At 31.5% G+C, this 21,036-nt stretch overlaps 1 protein-coding gene across 1 annotated transcript in view; it reads right to left on the bottom strand.

Moving 5' to 3' along the window:
• The window catches only part of MS3_00010490 (uncharacterized protein), a gene marked incomplete at its 3' end in the record, with an annotated part of 99,425 nt that overhangs the window by 13,967 nt on the left and 64,422 nt on the right, over positions 1-21,036 (bottom strand). The window contains exons 6-12 of the mRNA XM_051218866.1: positions 20,499-20,705; positions 18,117-18,414; positions 13,389-13,456; positions 11,902-12,102; positions 8,374-8,430; positions 6,567-7,000; positions 3,795-3,953 (exon numbers count right to left, since the gene is read on the bottom strand). Coding sequence (XP_051072458.1) covers positions 3,795-3,953; positions 6,567-7,000; positions 8,374-8,430; positions 11,902-12,102; positions 13,389-13,456; positions 18,117-18,414; positions 20,499-20,705 — 1,424 coding nt within the window. The remainder of the gene's footprint in view (positions 1-3,794; positions 3,954-6,566; positions 7,001-8,373; positions 8,431-11,901; positions 12,103-13,388; positions 13,457-18,116; positions 18,415-20,498; positions 20,706-21,036) is intronic.

A 21,036-nucleotide genomic window follows, 5' to 3' on the forward strand; every position in this document is an offset into this window, starting at 1 on the left:
GAGTGGAACTCGTCACTATACATCAACTTCATTGATTATGAAAAGGCATTCGACAGTGTAGATAGGAGGACATTATGGAAACTTCTTCGACACTACGGAGTTCCTGAGAAGATTGTCAATATTATTCGGAACTCATACGACGGACTACAGTGCAAAGTAGTGCATGGAGGACAGCTGACAGATGCATTCCAAGTAAGGACCGGAGTCAGACAAGGCTGTTTACTCTCTCCATTCCTCTTTCTTCTGGTGGTCGACTGGATTATGAAGACCTCGACATCTGAAGGAAAACACGGAATACAATGGACAGCTCAGAACCAATTAGACGATCTGGACTTCGCAGATGACCTAGCCCTCCTATCACGTACACGTGAACAGATTCAGATAAAGACAGCCAATGTAGCAGGAGTCTCTGCATCAGTAGGCCTCAGCATACACAAAGGGAAAACCAAGGTCCTCAAATTCAAAGCGGAGAACAGCAATCCAATCACCCTTGATGGCGAAACTCTGGAAGATGTAGAATCCTTCACATATCTGGGAAGCATCGTCGATAGACATGGAGGTTCAGATGCAGACGTAAAGGCGAGGATTGGCAAAGCAAGGGTCGCATTCCTACAATTGAAGAACATATGGAACTCAAGACAACTTTCAACCAATATCAAAGTAAGAATCTTCAATACCAACGTCAACGCAGTCAGTTCTACTGTATGGAGCTGAAACTTGGAGAACTACTACAACCATCATCAAGAAGGTACAAGTATTTATAAATAGTTGTCTACGCAAGATACTCAACATCCACTGACCGGATACCATCAGTAACAGTGTACTGTGAGAGAGAACAAACCAACTACCAGCTGAAGAAGAAATTAGGAAAATACGATGGAAATGGATAGGACATACATTACGCAAATCGTCAAGCTGCATCACGAGGCAAGCGCTAACTTGGAATCCTGAAGGGAAGCGAAAAAGAGGAAGGCCAAAGAACACATTACGTCGGATAATAGAAGCAGATATGAAAAGGATGAATTACAACTGGAAGGAGTTGGAAAGGATTGCCCAGGACAGGGTTGGATGGAGAATGCTGGTGAGCGACCTATGCTCCTTCACGAGGAGTAACAGGTGTAAGTAAGTAAGTAAGTAAGTACAATGCTTAAAAGCTATTTTGAATATTTTTATGGATCTAAAGTATGCCAGAAAATCCTTGAGTTAACTCATACATAAAATATAGGTTTCATCTAACTTTTATTTGGGAAAATTATATTAGCAAAAATCTGAACACTGTAATTTTATTTAACGAACAAAATAGCCGGAAATATTAATTCGATAAACTTTTCACTAGTGTAACGTAGTGTAGGTTGCTCTGTCAAGCCCACATTGCTTATTCTAGCTTCTGGACAAACCAACTTATCCATTTTCCTCAAGCTACATTTTGGCCCTTTTTAATTGTTTGTTTGTCAACATTGATTGTTTTTATTTAAGCGTATGTGTGTGCATTCCTTATCTTACTCATCACGTGTCTGTTAGTTATTTTTCGTTTGATTATAAATATCGAGTTGGCTCATACACCATCTCCACTGCACGTTATTTCGCTTCGCTCTCTTCTCTTCGCTTTATCCCTCTGATTTTTTATTTTAATCAATGAGTGTACAAAATATACGCATTCAAAAATCTATTCTGGTATTTGACTTATTTAATCCCGTTATTCACTAACGCGGATTAAGTCGATGATGATATACAAGGACTGGAGACATGACTATCTCAATAGCAATCAGAAACGATCCAAATGGAGTCAGATCTTGGGCTACCAAAGTTAATCATCTCTAGTTATATAAAATGTAAAATAACAGAGCATATTTTCTTCATTTTACTTTTGAATTTACATAGTGTTAACTGGTGATTATATAGTACGATAATCTCACAAATCTCATATATGAATAACATATAAGTAACTTAATTTATATTCGGGTCCTTGAAACTAATTTTATTTCTGAACTGTACATTTTCCAATTATGTAAATATTGGGAGGTCTTTGGGGAGTTAAATATACCTTTTAACGTAAACACTTAAAATCATGTTGTAAATGTTTCGTAAATGATCAGATAATGAAGAAAGATGAATATAAATAAGACATAAGAAAATCAGTAAAACCGTTGATTGAGTCTTAGTTGGCGAAGGAACTAATGGAAGTGGACGCATAAACTAAGGTTACAGGTTCGGATTCCTATATCCTCTGCTATGTGAAGGAGACAGGATGTAATGCTAATGCCAAACGACAAAAGGTATACAATAGATCGCTAAAAATTATTTGGTTTCATCCACTATATGATTACTGTAAACCAGGTGTACAATGAAAGAGCTGTATCTTGCCTTTGTCTTACTATTTCTAAAAGGAGATGGGGTAATTTCACACATTTGTTGTTTCAGGTTCCAGGTAGTATGTCACACAAAGCTATCTGTACAAGAGCTGTTGAACTTGTAGATTCACATGTTAGAGGTAAACTTAGGTAGCTATTCAAATCAAGATACTTTAATAATTGAAGTATTTTTCTCTTTTGAAAAAAAGGAACATGATGAAATCAAAATTTGTAAATGTGGAGGTGAATGCATATTCTTTACACTCTCATATATCCCAAAGACATTATGCAACGAGACACGTTATAAAAGGTTGAATTGTTCAAAAGCCTTTACAGTTAAAACTAGATCATAGATAGCCAATGTTTTAAAGATCTGTATTGAATTTATATTTGAAATCACTACAATTAAAATGGTTAGTGTAAGAACAGATTTATGGCAACACTTTGTCATTTCAGCCAAGAAATCGTTTGTTGAAATCAAACACTAATAAATACCTAACTGTTCGTCGTAGAATAAAGACATATCTATTAACGTTTATTTTCTTCAAAAATGCACGCTAAACTATTCTTTTTATAAACATATTCGGTGAGACTGTAATTTATGGACGACATCTGAACGAACCCTAAGTGACCTTGAGAGATATTAGCCAGTCGGCAAACAATCAGTATAGAGTAAAAATATATTATGCAAAACCATGGAAATAAAGTGGATACACTTCTTATGCTTGTTTCAAAAACCTGTCAGGGTTAGAAAGAGGTTCAGAGGTTCTAAAATTGTAATGCATGCAGTAGAGGAAATCATCCATACGGCTACAGAATAGTCGACCTCTGGAGCTATGATATAGTCTCAAAAACTCTTTCAGCCTCGACCACATAGCTTAAATATTGTCTATGTGCACACCGGTTGTTGAGTGCAAAAATGCTACTTTTGGATATAATCACGATGCACATAACCAAGCCTATGTAGGAGTCTGTACGCTCTCCAAACATCCTTATATATTGTAGTACCTGGCTGCAGCCAGTGTTACTGGTGCTTTTATTATCCAGTTCACAACAATTGTCATAATTTGCCTTAGTTAGGAATTATATATAGGGTTTTCATCACGAACTGACATCAGCTATAATGCCAGAAATTTATTTAGCCAAATGGATGAAGGGATTTCGCGTTAAAATTCGAGATCTATTATCTTATACCTGGTTGATTCGTCCAGAAATTATAGTCTCGCCGTTTTATTTGTTATAGCCGCTCAATTATCACGTTTTGTACAAAATTCCCTTTGAACTGATCGTACGTTAGCATTAAGCACTGAAGCTGGCTCTGTAACCTTGAAATCTCTAAAACGTTTCTGATCGGCTCGTCCAAAAATTAGAGTTACGCCACATGCTCTTAAACATAATGCTCAGAAATTTCAATCAAAAAAAGAAACAACAATCATAATTTACCATAGATTTCGAAGCGTTGCCATTTGATATGTTTGATTTCTTAAATAAGTAATATATGGTTCAAAATTTACACCACCAGCATGTTTCACTATTAAATCACATACTTCATTCAATATTGGCATTCGAGATTCCCATCTTGCTTCAAGATCTCGTAAAAACCTAATAATTTAAATATGCATTGAAAATGTATTTTTCTTCATGATATACATGGATGATAGTTTACTAATCAATGTTAAAAGCGTAAATTGATAAGAACAAAATTCCATTTAAACTCATCCAAGTTATCTTTCTCTCTCTTCAGTTTATTGAGTTCATCTATTTCAAGAAAATAGTAAAGGGTTTATACGTAGTATAATAATCAATTTATAACTGTTGAGGTGTATTTCTCCTATAATGACTATAATAATTTATTCTGGATAAATTTTTCTCATCACAAATCAATACTGGTAAGTAGTTCAATTAAAACTAGCCAGTGTTAAGCTGTCAATTATTTTTAGCTTGAAATTTTCCAATGATGACTACCTATGACTCGGAATGAGATGTAACCTAGTTGTTTTGTGAATACTATTGGATTTACATACTGAAATAGAAATTCTGTTTAGTACTGACTAATGTTCAAGGATTTTCTAGATAAAACCTTTTTTTGTAATGACAACAGTATTTACAAACCAGTTTAGTAAATCATATCACTAATAATGTTTAAAATAATACAGATTGAAAGTAGATGATAGAACTTGTCAAAACTAGTGTTTTCTAACAACAATTTATGTAACAGAATCTATATTTATTGGACGAAAAAACTTTTATTTGGGAAGTAATTCGTATGTCAGTTTATCAATGAATTAGGAGTCATTAAAGTGTATGATTACAAAATAATACGCTCACTCTAATTAAGGATTGGGATTTTTTAAAAATTAAACTTGAACACAGAATTAAAAAGATTTGAAGGGGATATTTTCAAAAATAATGTGAAAAATTGTCAATCAGTTAGCTACAACGTAGGACCAGGCACATATATGCATCAGCTCAAGTTGCCATACCTCATTAGCACAACAAAATGAACACTAAATTCATAGAAGTAGTCGCTTCAATGGAATACTATATATATATATATATATATATATATATATATATATATATATAATACAGGAAAAAAGAATTAGTTTGTAGAAAGAAAGGTATCAAGCATTTTTAATCTCACGGTTTAAGGGAAGACAGAGTGTATACACCCACGCCATTGGTATTAATTCTGAGACATGTCATCCACCGTCTCCTACCATTGGTTACGATAGTCATACGGACCCCAACCAAATAGTCTGTATCTACCAACATGGCTCAGACTAGAAGTTAGTGACTTGAAGGGCTGATGCCAAGTTTTGGTTTGGCTGTCCCTAACTTTTTCCAACTATCTTCAACACTAGTCAGTATTGCGCGTCGTGATAAACGGTGTTCCGGCATATGTAACACGTTCAAAATGTATTGATTATCCATTATCGAAAGTTTTTTTCTTTGATGATGTAACTATTCAAGTGGTTGTTATGTATAGTGAAATTTACATTTAAATATTTTCCCTATGCCTGTTAAGATTTCATTAATTAATTTATTTATTTAACTGAATTTTTATCAAACGAATTTCAGTTTATGCTTAAGTATAATAAAATAGTTCGAAAGAGCAGTTAAACATTTTGAGACACTCACCATGAAAATGAAAATGTCGATCATGAATTTGCTGTTGGACGTATTTCAGTCACGCATAACAGTTAGTAATTAGAGTAACCTCTTTGAAACAACTAATAATAAAATGAATCGAGAATAGTTTTATGGATAGATAGATAGATAGATAGATAGATAGATAGATAGATAGATAGATAGATAGATAGATAGATAGATAGATAGATAGATAGATAGATAGATAGATAGATAGATAGATAGATAGATAGATAGATAGATAGATAGATAGATAGATAGATAGATAGATAGATAGATAGATAGATAGATAGATAGATAGATAGATAGATAGATAGATAGATAGATAGATAGATAGATAGATAGATAGATAGATAGATAGATAGATAGATAGATAGATAGATAGATAGATAGATAGATAGATAGATAGATAGATAGATAGATAGATAGATAGATAGATAGATAGATAGATAGATAGATAGATAGATAGATAGATAGATAGATAGATAGATAGATAGATAGATAGATAGATAGATAGATAGATAGATAGATAGATAGATAGATAGATAGATAGATAGATAGATAGATAGATAGATAGATAGATAGATAGATAGGAATAGTATCTGAAATAGTTGATGTCATAATGAAAAGATTAGTATCCTTGTATACTGATCGACAAATTGTTTGAACAACTGATACATGTTGATAGAAAGTTAACAGTATGCGTAAACATCTGGATTGTTTGTAAATAATATTAGTCAAACAGTGACAACACTTGACAGCATATTTCACAAAAACCTATATGATTTATGCAAATAAAGTTACAAAATTAGTCCATATCTCACTTGTTTACTAATACTGCATCTTATGAACCATATTTTTAAAATGTGCTTGAAACAGCGGGTAATCAATAAAGAACTGTGTTCAAAAATATGTGTTTAATAACGCGATTAAAATTATATGGTCAGTAGACTAATGTTATAGAATTCTCTACACAATAAAGCTATTTGAATAAGTATAAAGAGGATATTATCTCATATACTTTTTTTATGTAGAAAATAAACTATATATTTAATAACTACTTACATTTCACTTGCTAAACATACAAGTAGTACATTTGAAAAGAGATGATGTTTTTCTAATGGCTTCAGTAAAGGACGGCGTGTTGTAGTCTGATTATTCGCATTGTTTAAATCCGAACAAAATTCTGTAAAGTCAGCATTATTGTTTGGGATAGTATTAGTAGAATAAGCGGTTGTTGGACCGATCGGTGTTGTATTAACTGATGGTGTACTGGGCTCACTTAATACTTGATCATTTGTATTTATTACATCTTGTTGTCCTGTAGTATAATTTAATGGTGAATAGTAATCTTTCCCTGTTTTGTTATTTACTTGATTTCCTTGAACTGGTGAATGTAGTGGTTCGCATTCGAATTCAGGAGCATGATAGAAATGATTTACTAAGACATTTAGGCTTTGATAATATGAAGCTTCTGAGGTAATCACTTCAAACATGGCCTGAAATGTATGAAAAAACTGGCATTGTAATGAATGTTTATTGATCATAAACATACCGGCTTCAGTTCAATAATTAAGTTCTATAATTCATAAACATTATATGAATATTTCTAAATTCACTTGGTGTTGTTTACTTGTATCTTGCATCTTTGCTTATGAGGCTTATGACCCAAGGCAATATTGGAGTAATCCACAAAGGATGGACATCTGCCGACAAGAGGCACATCAATTTCAGTCCTAAGAATCGATGGGAAGATACAAGCCAAATAATACCAAGTGAATCGAAATTCAACCCATTGCACAAGCAAGTGGATATCAGGACTCAGTAGCTAAGTGGATAACTCGAAGGTGTTTGAAGCGAATGGTAATGGTTTGGAGTCCCATAGTGAACACCAACTGTGAGATGCAGGTACACCCAGCTGACGAGTCTGAGAGGGGACGAAACGGGTATCCTGGATTCCACTGCTAGCCACTATCCATCTTTGATTATATGAATATATTTGATTTTATGAATGGTAAATTTTGTACTTAAGCATAATGGAAAAGAATGGATTTTAAAAATAACTTATGTAGTTCTTTTTAACTATCAATTAAGAAAATGTATGTCTAGTGTTATAAATACAAACGAATCCGAAAATACATTTTCTAATATCTGGACAAATAGATACTCTGTAGCGGTAGATCCTAGAACAAGAGATAATTTCCCAATGACGTTAGACAGTCGAGACCGCGATAGCTTATCCATCAATTGTAGATATCAAATAACCGAAATCAATAGTATTTTAGATACTCGATGCTCTGTATCACAAATACATGTAAAAATGCGACTATTGAATTACAACTTAACGATCCAAATGATAGGCTGAGGGTTTATAGTTTCAATAATGTGTGTATTTCTATGTATGTATTACTGGAAAATTCCATACAGAGACAGACAACTGTCTGTAGCTCTACAGTTCCCAATTTTTTTATTGAGATCATGAACCGATTGATGTTAGACTACCATTAAAAACCTGGAAATATTGGACTGCCGGCTTGTCCTATTGTGGGACTCCACGATCCCGTTCGCAAGGTTCGAACCCAGGACATTCACTCTCGCGCGCGAACGCTTAACCTCTAGATCACTGAGTGTACATCCAACAGTGTTAATTTCTAACTTCAACTAATCCACGAAATCGCGCGACCATCTTCAATTGTACTGAGGTAGATACCTTTCTCTATCCAACACGGTGGTAGTCTAACACCAATCGGTTCATCATCTCAATCAAAAACTTAATGATCTTGATAGCCCTATACTGATAATCCAGTTTATATCAGCCCGTAATGAAAACTATATGTAAAATAATTTGGAATGAAAAAAATCATTAACTTACTTCTTGTAATTGGATTTCATGTCTTGTTAAGCGTTGAAGACAGTTACTTTCTACAACCTGTAGTGAAATAATAATAAATATATATTTAGTAATCTATCACATTTAAATAAAGAAGCTGAGAAAATATCCGTTGTTAACACTTATTAATTTATCCTTATAAATCTCTTAGTAAAACACTGTCTGCTATCAATTTACCATTACAACTTCAAGGGTATTGTATATTTAGATGTTATTTTAGCTAACCACATAGTTTTTAATAAACTTCCAATTCTTTTCTCATAGATGTCGTAGTATTCAAAGTAGATTGTTATGTCTTTTGTTCAACATTTACATGACCAAAAAATATTCAACAACAAAAAAATCAATAAACGATTGGTATAAATTCACGTAGTGTTTGTTTTACTTCTATCTTCCCATTGTTATTTAGGACTGCAGTTGATCAGTCTCTTGTTGGTATATGTGTATCCTGTGCAGATTTCTTTGATATAACTTTGTCACAAACGTTTCAAGCAAAGATAGATATTGGCTAGTATTGAAAGCTAGTTCGAGTCCCTGATTGAACATCAACTCTGGGATACAGGTGTAGTGAACAAGAACACCATTTGGGACATTCGAATTATATTTGACACAAGATTACAGAATTTTTTAATAAAATGTCCATCACTTATCTCATAATAACTCAGACTTCGTTGTTCTTGCATTTTCATACAAATTTCATTTTTTCTCCATTCTTTACTGTTCGATCCTCTTGTCTCTCTGCTGACATGCGTCCTGGATTCCACTACTAGTCACTATCCATCTTTGTTTAAAAACGATTGGTATGAGATTTGTAAAATTAATGATTCAAGTTTAAGAACTTGTAATATAATACTTAGTGATGGAAATTAAGTTTATTTCATTTAACCTATGATGTTGAGATTTAACCTGTAAATGATTGAAATAACAGTATTTTCATAAGAAATAAATGATGTATTTAACCGAATTTCAATGTATTAGATTGTTTCAAGTATAAGTAATCTAGGTTGACATATGTATGTCTATAGACCTCATTCTTATCATTTCAATGAAACACTGACATGAAGAGGAATGATTGTATTTGTCAAAGAAATTTTAAAAATAAAAATGTCCTTTAAAAATGTCCAGTATTGATTTTATTACTAGTATCTTATAATAAGATATTTTAGTTGCCATGACATCAACTACAGTTTAACTGATAAATACAATGATAATTGATCATATATAATTTGTCTCGATCGATAAATTTTATATAAATGATAAATCCTGGAGTTCTAGTGAGAAGCAGTGACTAGTGGAGTTCAACCGGGTCAGTTGTGAGATAGAAACTCACTGATGACAATGGTGGATGTGTCGCTCAATTTAGCGGATTAGTTGAAGTTACACATTAACACCATTGGATGCCGGCCGGCTCATTGGTCTAGAAGTTAAGCGTTCGTGCGCGAGACTGATAGGTCCAGGGTTGGAATCTAGCTAGGCAGAATCGTGGATGCGCACTACTGAGGAGTCCCACAATAGGACGAAACAACCATCCAGTGCTTTCAGGTTTTGCATGGTGGTCTAGCTTCAATTGACTCATGATTTCAACTATTGAAATTACTACAATCTCCACAAAACCCCTTCTGATATAATGAAATCATTTAAATATTCTTTATTGCTTTTATATCTAATTATCGCTTGATTTGGATATTGTTAATTGAAATATAGTAAAATTAGTAATAATAAAAATACTAGGATTATATAACAGATGTCGATTGTATACACCCCTTAGAAATTTTGGTAACTGACTTAGACAAAACATACTACCTAAAATTTTAAAAGCTTTCATTCGAAAATACTTTAGTTAGTTGCCTTATCTCTTACAACAATCATTCGTTTCAAAGCATAAATGTTTCTAAATGTATTTTTCTCTTTCAAAACTATAAGAAACTAATGAGACTAATCAGTTACTTGCATAGTATATCAGTTGATCTGAAATAAATACTCATTAGGTAATCAAATTATATTTGATCGCAAAATATCCAGATCATTTATTTCATCTGGATTTGATTTCTATTTCGTAGAGAATTACAGAGTCTTGAAAGATCAATTCTGATGTTGTAATAAATTGGAAGTATTGCGAAAGGCCTAGGCATATAAATAATAATCCATTTTTGGGTTTGTTGCTGTTACTAAATTTGCAATGATATGGTTTTTAAATGATTATCATTAATAGTTAATATCTGAAATCTAAGTTATTAAGCATTTTTATCAACTCAATTGACTTAATGTTCATATCCATAGTAAATACTTACTAAACTATCTTTCACCCCCCCTCCTCCGTACTAAAGCGATCCAATATGCAATAATACCGAGTTATAACATTTGTAACTGTAACAATCTAATTCTAAATATTTTCTTTATATGAATTATTTTACTAGTAAGTTATTATAAGACATTGCAATACTATGCGACAATATGTCCTTGATATAAAATGACTTTCATCTTTTGTTTATTGTTTACTTCTCCTCAAAGAACGCCTTAAATGTGTTTGCACATTTAAATATATTTCATTCTACTACTAAAATTATAGGAACACTAGATACTTAATCACTGTTATTACTGAGCCTACTCATTAAACCTCGTTATTGTTCATTAGTGAGCGAATAAAAACAGATTCGATGACTTATATCTTGCCGTGGTTACTCTGAGTTACAATATGAATAAATTTACTAGTGTTAGTTGAATTCCAGTTTTATCGATTCATATACAAGGCCTGTTGTAATCTGTTCCTGAGATAGGAATCACTCCCTTCATTTTTTCATTATTTCGATGTCTAATTCACCTCTAAAAATGCCTTAAATATGTTTGAACCATTAAATATATACCATCCTACCAGTAAAATTATAGTACGGTGTGCTCTTCTCATGTGGACAATTATAAGTGGAATAACAACAGAAATAGAAGAATGACTGAATATTTAAAGGACAACTCAAGGAAAACGTGCAAATAGTGCATTTAATGTATGATTTTCATATTTTACAAACACATTGTGTCAATTTGACTGGAAATAATCTCAACTCCGGTTCGTAATTTTGACACTACTTAGTGACCAACCAGAATGAAGCCGGGGTTATCATTATTACTGAGATCACTCATTACACTTCTCTTCATGCAAATGCCTTACAGTTACATCGCACCTGGCGAACTTACCTAATTTTAGTAATAGTTTACCCAAACAGTATACCATAAAACAACCTGACACATGTATAACAATAGACCTATTATAGTTTTGTTCTGTTCTCTCTGTTTCCGTTTACTTTTCTCCAGTTGTAAATTATTATGAATATTCTGTAATAGAACTAAAAATGATCTTAGATATACTGTTCATACATCATCCCCTTGAACAAAATTAATGTTTCTTAACTGATATATATATATATATATATATATATATATATATATATATATATATATATATATATAAACAGTTTTATATAATATGAATCGATTATTAATCATATATGATTTTACTTCAGGCATTTCTGACCAAGCAACACGGAATGCACCTTGAGCTCCAACACCAAATCGACTTGTTTTTTGACCAACACCTTCTGTAACACTTTTATTACCTTGAATTTCTCGTAAGTTACTAATTCGTTGTTTTTGTTTGAATAATTCTTCATTTTTATCATCATGATAATCACTTAAATTTGAAGAACTATCATAGATTTCCTGAAATAGAATGCAAATTAATGCATATTAATATCTTTATGAACATTGTGAAAAGTGTTAATAGTAATCTAATATAAAAATATTTGATTCTGTTCAACACTTATTCTCTTTGAACGTATTGATAATGGATGAGAATTTTGAAATGACCAATTGATTCCTTTAAGATCACGAAGAAGATAGATATGTTGAAGTTTATCAAGTGACTAGCTTAGTTCATGCAGATATTCTTGAGGTTTTCTTGATCATACGAATATGAAACTTAAATAAAAGTTTATAAATAAAAGTTTGATACAAAGTTAATGAAATAGAAATGTTACTATAGTCAGTTGTTAAATAAAAAATATGTATTATTTTTGATAGTTGCATATTTTCAGAATGGGTTTTGTGGAGATTTTAGAAATTTCACTGGTTGAAGTCATGAGTCATTCGAAGCTAGACCACCATAGAAAACCTGGAAGTGACTGACTTCAAAATATACTCCTGGGGTTGTAGTGAGAAGCCGTTACCAGTGGAGTTTAACCAGGTCTGTTGTGAGATATCAACTCACTGAAGACAATGGTGTACGGTGGCGCAACTTCGTGGATTGGTTGAAGTTGGATATTAACACCGTTAGATGCCGGCTCAGTGGTCTAGTTGGTTAAGCGCCTGGCGCGAGACTGGTAAGTACTGGGTTCGAATCTCACGGGATGGGGGATCGTGGATGCGCACTGCTGAAGAGTCCCATCCAGTGCTTCCATGTTTTCCATGATGGTCTAGCTTCAACTGACCCATGATTTCAACCAGTGAAGTTGCATATTTACCAATGTATAAGCTGATTCAATTTTTTTTAAATGGTTAACCGAGAACTTTTTATTTGAAGTTTAGTGTTTAAAGAAACTGGTCTCTGTAGATGTGATTAAACTGGTGCGATAACAGTTTAATAATTCGTAAATGAATTAGTTTATGCGGTAAAACGATATTTGTTTACTGTTTTCTTCATATTCCTTTGTTATTGACATTAAAAGAATACTAATAACACCTATCATAATCGTATCTGTTTTGCATAGAATACTTCCATTCAACCTTTGAGTTATATCAAGAAAAACTTGACAGTTTAGAAATAATTCTGAAACAATTAATCCAACTTATGAGAAATATACAAGTGTTTCATCAATCGATAAACAAGGAGCTTTTTATATGTGTAAAAAGTGTGTATATCTTAAAGAAAAGCGCACATATTAACGCTTAGTATTTATTAATTCAAATTAAAACAAACGACATAATAGTTCTAAAAATGAGGAAATTACATTTTCTTGATGTACTGTCCCTTCATCTGTTGAATCAGACAATGGCAGCTCTTTATTTTGTGGAAGACCTGAAAGTGAAATAATAATAGGAAAATTAAAAGAATTACATCATATAGAAAATAAAATTTTTGTTGAAATATGTTAGATGTGAATACAACTTCATTCTGTGATGACCATTACAAAGGATAAAATAGATAATATACTAATATGAGCTATCAGAAAACCATGTAAAATATCCAACATTTCCTCATTTTCTCTCCATCCAATTTATACAATAGATGATTCTACTTTGATGTCTTGAAATTAAATTGAAATACATTTTTGATACTGAATTATTCAACTTTTTTCTCACAAGTAAACTGAATTTTAATTAAGATTTTATTTAAATAAGTGAAAATGCCAGTGTTATTCGGTTATATTCATATTTTTTTCTACCTACTATCATTAGTTAGAGTAGTATGAAATGTATCACAAAATTTGTAAATTTTTCACAAAGCTTGTTGTTAGATGCGGAATTCTGTAAGCGCGTTTCGTCTTATTGTGAACTAGTCATTTGAATATATCTGCGTCCACCGTTGATGTCCATATAGGAACAAAAAACCAGTACTTTGGTCTTCAAACATACTACTCATTGTCTACTGAACTACTGAGCCCAGCAGTACACATCTAAGCAGATTCTGCTAACGAGTTCTAAATAGGATGAAATACACACTCTAGATTTAAAAACAAACCACTATCCAACTTATCTTATAATGCTTGTCCCCTAATAACAATACTGAGCGAATCTATTCAGGATGCAAGTATGCCATTTTGACATGTTTCTTTGATACAGGCCATCAAATAGATTGACTGATATCTTTCAAGGTGATTAGCAAACAATAAAATTTCAATCTTCTTAAATTTGTCAAAGCGATTACGATCCAACGTCTAAAAATTGATCTATGTATCCAAAAAGAAATGTTAACAAATCTCTCTTTGTCCTGGTAACATTACATCCTTATTATTGCATTATTGATTAGTTCAGTTCTTTCTTTCATTCATAATTTCCATTGGGATAGACTTATATTAATTCATATCTTTGTTTATTACCATCAATCTGTTTTCAGTCACTTTATTACATAATCATCTAATGTATGCTAACTCTATGATTTGTAAACACTAGTTCAGTGTTCTAGAATTCTCACTCTCAGAGTTTATTTATTTTTGTCGTCTGAAACAACAATGTTTTATGACTTTATTAACTCTATCGAAATCTTCGCTACATCATGATACACACATTCATCTTTAATCACCCTCGTATTAATTATAAGTATGTCAATATCTGTCATGATATTGATTATAAAATATTAGGGGTTGTAAGCAGCTAGTGAAAATTTAACAAAATAAAATGACCTCATGTTATATTGCACTAATCTTTGATTTCACTCGCTCCAAAATAATAAAAGGAACTATGTATGTATGAAATTTCTCAATATGTCAAAAGAGGCTAATATCAACTGACAGTCCCCTACCATCAAAAATGAAGAAAAAAAATACAAACACACCTCTAAATGTAATAATATTACTATTTGATATATTACTCGTATACAAATTCTTAGTAACTAGTCAACTCTTCAAACACCCTTATAAGTAGAACTAATTCCAAGATTGATTTGTTCTTTAGTACAATGAAATACAGCATTAAGTAATCGAATAAAACCTGTATCCATAGGTTTATCCAAACCGCATAAGAGTCTATGTCGCATAACACCAACAAATTCACGATAACTTAGTTGTCAATCATTATTCTCATCGAATAAAGTGAACACAACACAAATTCTTAGTAGGAAATAATATAAAAATATAACATAGTGAAATTGTATTTTGTGTAGAAAAAATAAATCCAGTCAAAGCCACTATTATTATTATTATCCGTTGCTGCTACCTGTTATAGGTGACTTTTTAACAAAAATAATAAATCTGGGCAAGGCTATGATGAGCGTAAATACTATGTTAATGAACTATTTTTAATAATAATTCATTTGATATTGTTTACTTGAATCTTTCCATTGATGTTTAGGACTGAAATTGATCAGTCTCTTATTGGTATATGTGCATCCTGTGCGTATTGCCTCGATATTACCTTAATTTACAAACATTCTAAACAAAGATCGATGCTTGTTTCGTTCTACTTGGGGCTAGTCAGCTGGATATAGCTGTATCTTAGAGTTGATGTTCACTCTGGGACTCGAACTCAGCACCGTTCACTTCAAACGCTATCGCGTTATTCACTTAGCTACTGAGTCCTGGTAGACACTTGCTTATGCATTTTTAATATGTCTATTAATAAACATAATAATAAGTGATCTCATCAAGGAGTATATTCTATTGTACTAATCATGTTTATATTTACTCAATGAAAGAGGTTATTAACCATAAAAAACACATTAATATTTGAAAGCTTTCCTATAGACTATCAATTTGAAGATTTTTTTAGAGATTGTTAAACCTTTTCTTAGTTGATATAACAAACTGTCCTTAGTTAGATGATCATTAAAACCTAGGAAGCACTAATATTCACGTTAATATTAAATAATATAATTTAATAATAAAATAATTATGTATATCAGAAGGGGTTTCTATGGATATTATAGTAATTTCAATAGTTCAAATGATAAATTAATTGAAGCTAGACTATCATGGAAAATTTGGAAGCACTGACCGATCATTTCGTCCTGTTGTGGGAAATGATCTTATTCTTAATACTTAAATAATCATAACCAATTTTACTATTACGATCTTCTATAAAATGACACAAAAAAGTAGTAAATTATTTGAGAATACTGTACAATTAAATTTGTCTTACAATAAGGTACAATCTTAATCATATGAATGAAACATTTAATTAAGTAATAGCTAAGTATATATGTCAAACGAATCATATGGTGTTTTATCTATAATGATTTTATTATTCAATCTGATTAAGGTGTATATATTGATTCATATTCTTTATATTCTAAGTTTTAACATTATTGATTTGTTACTGAAAAGTAGTATAGTTGGATTACAGTTAGTAGTGTAACTTAGAAAATGAGTTGGGTTTTTATTTGCGAATTGTCAACTGGGTGTACCTGGATCCCAGTGTTAATGATATTATAAAACATAAAAAATTTATGAAAATAGTCAGGAGAAATATGTTAACAGAAATCGAATGTAACTGAGCTCTGATTATTAAATGCACAATGATACAAATGCTTGTGAATAATAATTCAATGTGTTCAACAAGCAAACATGATTTAGTTGGCTTTTAATACCTGAAAGGTGAGATTTTCAAAATACAATCACTAATTAACAATCATTATCACATTCAATTTTCCCTAATGTTGATCTACTTTAAACACGAGATCGACTCCGTAAGGGAGCATCAGTTCCCTCAAGATTACAAGTACACCTTGCTGACGAGTGCCATGTAGCACGAAACCTATATCCATGGTTTCTTGTTGACTGCCACCAATCACTATCTGATCTAAACAATTATTTTCATTTTGTTCGACGTTAGTTAGCTGAAGACATCAACAATTCTAAAACTGGTAGTTGGCTTAACATCACAGAAGTAACGCCTCCTAGTGCAGTAAGCGTTGCGCAAGTACGAATATCTGTTTCCAAACAAATATAAGCGCTTTCTGATGTTTATTGTGTTTAAATATCTAACAATTAGAATCAATCTCACGAAATAGTTGGATTTTCTTACTCTATGGATAAAGCATCCAACTATGCTCGAAATGGTGAAAAACAGTGAACCATTTGATTTCATGATAATCTTCAAATTAAGTGACTTACAATTGGTAAATAGAAATAATGATAGATACTGACATTCTCAAACGTATCATCAGGCGAGTCACCTTATACACGCAAAAATGTTTCTAAATATAATAAAATCTTTTATTAAAGAATTACATATTGGTGTTTTAACTGATCACCTCAAAGTGAAGTAGTTTCCGAAGAATTGGAAGTTACGTTGAAGACACAGTAGTATAGTATAACAAGAGTTTACATAAACTTAGTGGACTGAATAAAATATTGTAAATATATGCCTTATATAAAAGAAAATTCTACAACATTGACTGTGACAGTAGTTCAGATGGCCAGAAACAAGTAACTATATAGTGAATAAACGCTGATATAATTGAGTAAAGCTCATTTAATGGAATAAGATTAATAATCTGAAAGACAGTCAAAATGAAAAAAAAACTCAATTATGTAATAAATGCAAGAAGAAGTTTTTTTCTAAATGTTTTAAGATGAAATAAAGGAGTATTTGTCACCAAGGTAAGGAAATATCGATAACCGTCTCCTTTTGAACACATAAGTCAGGTTTTTCACGCCTAATAGCAACAGCTTAACTAAACTTCAGAAGACTGCAATTTGGCTGTTTATTAATCACTTTGAAAAATTGAAAGGTATTGACCTGATGTACTGTATCCAACCTATCTGATAGATCATGATATGTTAGTACAACTCTGTTTAAAAGAAAACAATAGACCAACATATTATGATAGTCTGTCTAGTCTTTGTTCGTAATTATTAGACCGAACAGAAGTGTTATGTATATCAGCCCATATCAGTACAATCAGTCAACTTAGTTTCGATAGTAATTAGTGCACTAAAATAAATCAAAAAAAACTCTCATTGTCCAGTATTCATTCTTGATTTTCAATCATAAAATCAATTTAAGAAAGATGTGCTCACCACTTATATATGCTGGTAGATCAAATAAATTTAACGATCCTGATCTGACAAGTTGTTGATTTGTTGCTTCATATAAAAATTTTAATATCGATTCATCTAATAAATGAGCAAATGCATTTGCAACCAAATTTATATCAGTTCCACTTTGATCTGAAATTTGTCCTATATCGATTGGATCACTGACAAGATTTATTGAAGTCTGCTGATCATTGCCATCATCATCACCATCATCATTATTGACATTTCGCGTTTCAGGTGTAGATTTCTTGGCTGTATTTGCTTTATTCGACAATGCAATCTAAATGAATGGTCGTAAATATTAAATATGAAAATTTAAATCTAAGTCGTTAATCATAGTTTACTTCGCTTTCTAGCAAAATGAATATAAATAATAAGTATATCACTTAGTTACTGTAGAATAAGCATGTGAGTGTAAGATTTCACAGTGGAAGTATTCTGTGTTTAAGTAAAGAACGAGGTAACATTCAACAAAAAAGTAAAAAAGATCGCGTGTAGCAGGTAAGTTAGTGAATCATTATTGTCAAACACAATTCAATGCCATGTATACAAATCTCACTGCTAATCTAACTATAATAATTCATTTACTAAAGAACTCATTCATAAATCATTTTTTTTATTTGTTTCCGGAGTCAAATAAATCCTTCTCACCAATCTTTAGTTTTACACTTCACGCTTTTTTTTCTATTGCGTTCAAGTTGTCATGTATGATTGGTTTAGTATCATTAGAAGCAGCTATGAAATCGAATCATAAGTTCAGTATGAAAACTTATTATTGAATTCAATATTTTTCTTTAATCATAAATCAATAAGTGAAAATATTATGTTTGATCCTATATGAGTTTGTGAATATTCATTGATGAACAGTATGAAAAAAACATTCTAAGGAATATTATTAAAATAATCTCTCTGAGCTGGATGGTTTGATCACTTCTATTTGAAGTTTATGCTGATGATGTCATTCAGAAGAACGATGAAAACTTCACGACTAAATCATTCAATTCTCAGAACAAAACTCCATAAAAATAATCACTCAAAATGATACAGAAGATTTGTAATTCAGGTGAATGATTTTTAATAGGGTTTTGTTCTCTGAGTTAGATGGTTTGATCACTTCTACTTGAAGTTTATGTTGATGATGTCGTTCAGAAGAACGATGAAAACTTCACAACCAAATAGTCTAACTCACAGAACAAAGCTCAAATTTTTAATCCAAGTTTATAAAGAAAACAATTTTGTTAATCATCTAAATGATTATAAAACAATTTCAATGTAAAACTTGCGTTATATATATACTACTTACAAATGACATATCATTGATTATTTTTTTTAATTTATTAATATGATCACTGAGGATACTCAGCATTTTATGTTATATTAATTGAATAATAATAATAAGGCAAATTGAGTCTTTTTCTAATCATTATTTTCATTTATTAATAATCTACAAGATTTATATTTCATTTGCTATCTTCTATTAAAATAAAGGCAACGAATAGAACCAGTACAAGGAGTTTTAATAGTATATAATAACCAATTAGCTTTATTGATGTACAACACATGATTAAGAATATGTTTCTAGTCATTGAATTATACATCGGAATATGTACACATTTTATAAGAGTATCGTATCAAAACAAAACAATCAATCAATACCACAAAGTTGATTAATCAATCATGTATTGTTGTCCGTAAACACAACATCCTTTTTATGTTAAACTTCTAGCATACATTTATTTCCGTAGTCTTAAATGTGAATACGGTACAGCAGCATGTAAATAAAAAAGGTAAATGGAAACCTAGTAAGGAATTGGTAGAAAGTGGATAAAGTAAATAAATTCCGATACTAATCAACATATGCTCATTAGTGACTGGCTTCAAGAGATATATCCTGGAGTTCTAGTGAGAAGCAGTGACTAGTGGAGTTCAACTGGGTCAGCTGTTAGGTAGTAACTCACTGAAGACAATGGTGGATGTGTCGCTCAATTTCGTGGATTAGTTGAAGTTACACATTAATACCGTTGGATGCCGGCCGACTCATTGGTCTAGAAGTTAAGCGTTCGCGCGCGAGACCGATAGATCCTGGGTTCGAGTCCCGCGAGGTGGGGTTGTGGATGCGCACTGTTTAGGAGTCCCACAATAGGACGAAACAACCATCCAGTGCTTCCAGGTTTTTCATGATGGTCTAGCTTCAATTGACTCATGATCTCAACTATTGAAATTACTACAATCTCCACAAAACCCCTTCTGTTACAAATAAACATAATTATTTTACTATCAAAAAAATATAAGTAGAAAATAAATATTGAGATTATATCATTTCAATAAATTATAATTGAATGATTTATTTAAATTAATATCTACCTGATGAGCAATTATTCCATAACCTTGATATAATGGTAAATTTGCAAATCGTGACTGATAACCTTGTACAATTCCATCATCATTTCTTGAATAAATATTTATTTCATTATTTGATTTTGAACTATGTGATTGTGAAACTTTATCTGATGTTAATGTTTGATTTGATGCAAACATTGATTTGGCTTCAGAAAACATACGTTCTGATTCCTAAGAAAATTAGATAAATAAAAGTGATAATCTGTAATAGTTAACATAACACATTTACTTCACAACTGGAGATATGAATAAAATGTAAATAATTACTCAGAGTGAAACTCTACCCACATTGGGAAATATTAATTTAATGTAATAGAATATTTCAAAGTTAGTGTATTCGAAAAAAACTCAAAACCATGTATTAATCGAACTCATTTCTTGTTTTGATTGTTTGAATCTTTTCATTAATGTATAGTACTGCAATTGTTCAGTCTCTTATTGGCGTATTTACTTCGTGTGTGGATTGTTTTTATATTGTCACTGGAATCCAGGACATAGGTAT

Source organism: Schistosoma haematobium, chromosome ZW (assembly GCF_000699445.3).
Source record: "Schistosoma haematobium chromosome ZW, whole genome shotgun sequence".
NCBI classification, from domain to species: domain Eukaryota; kingdom Metazoa; phylum Platyhelminthes; class Trematoda; order Strigeidida; family Schistosomatidae; genus Schistosoma; species Schistosoma haematobium.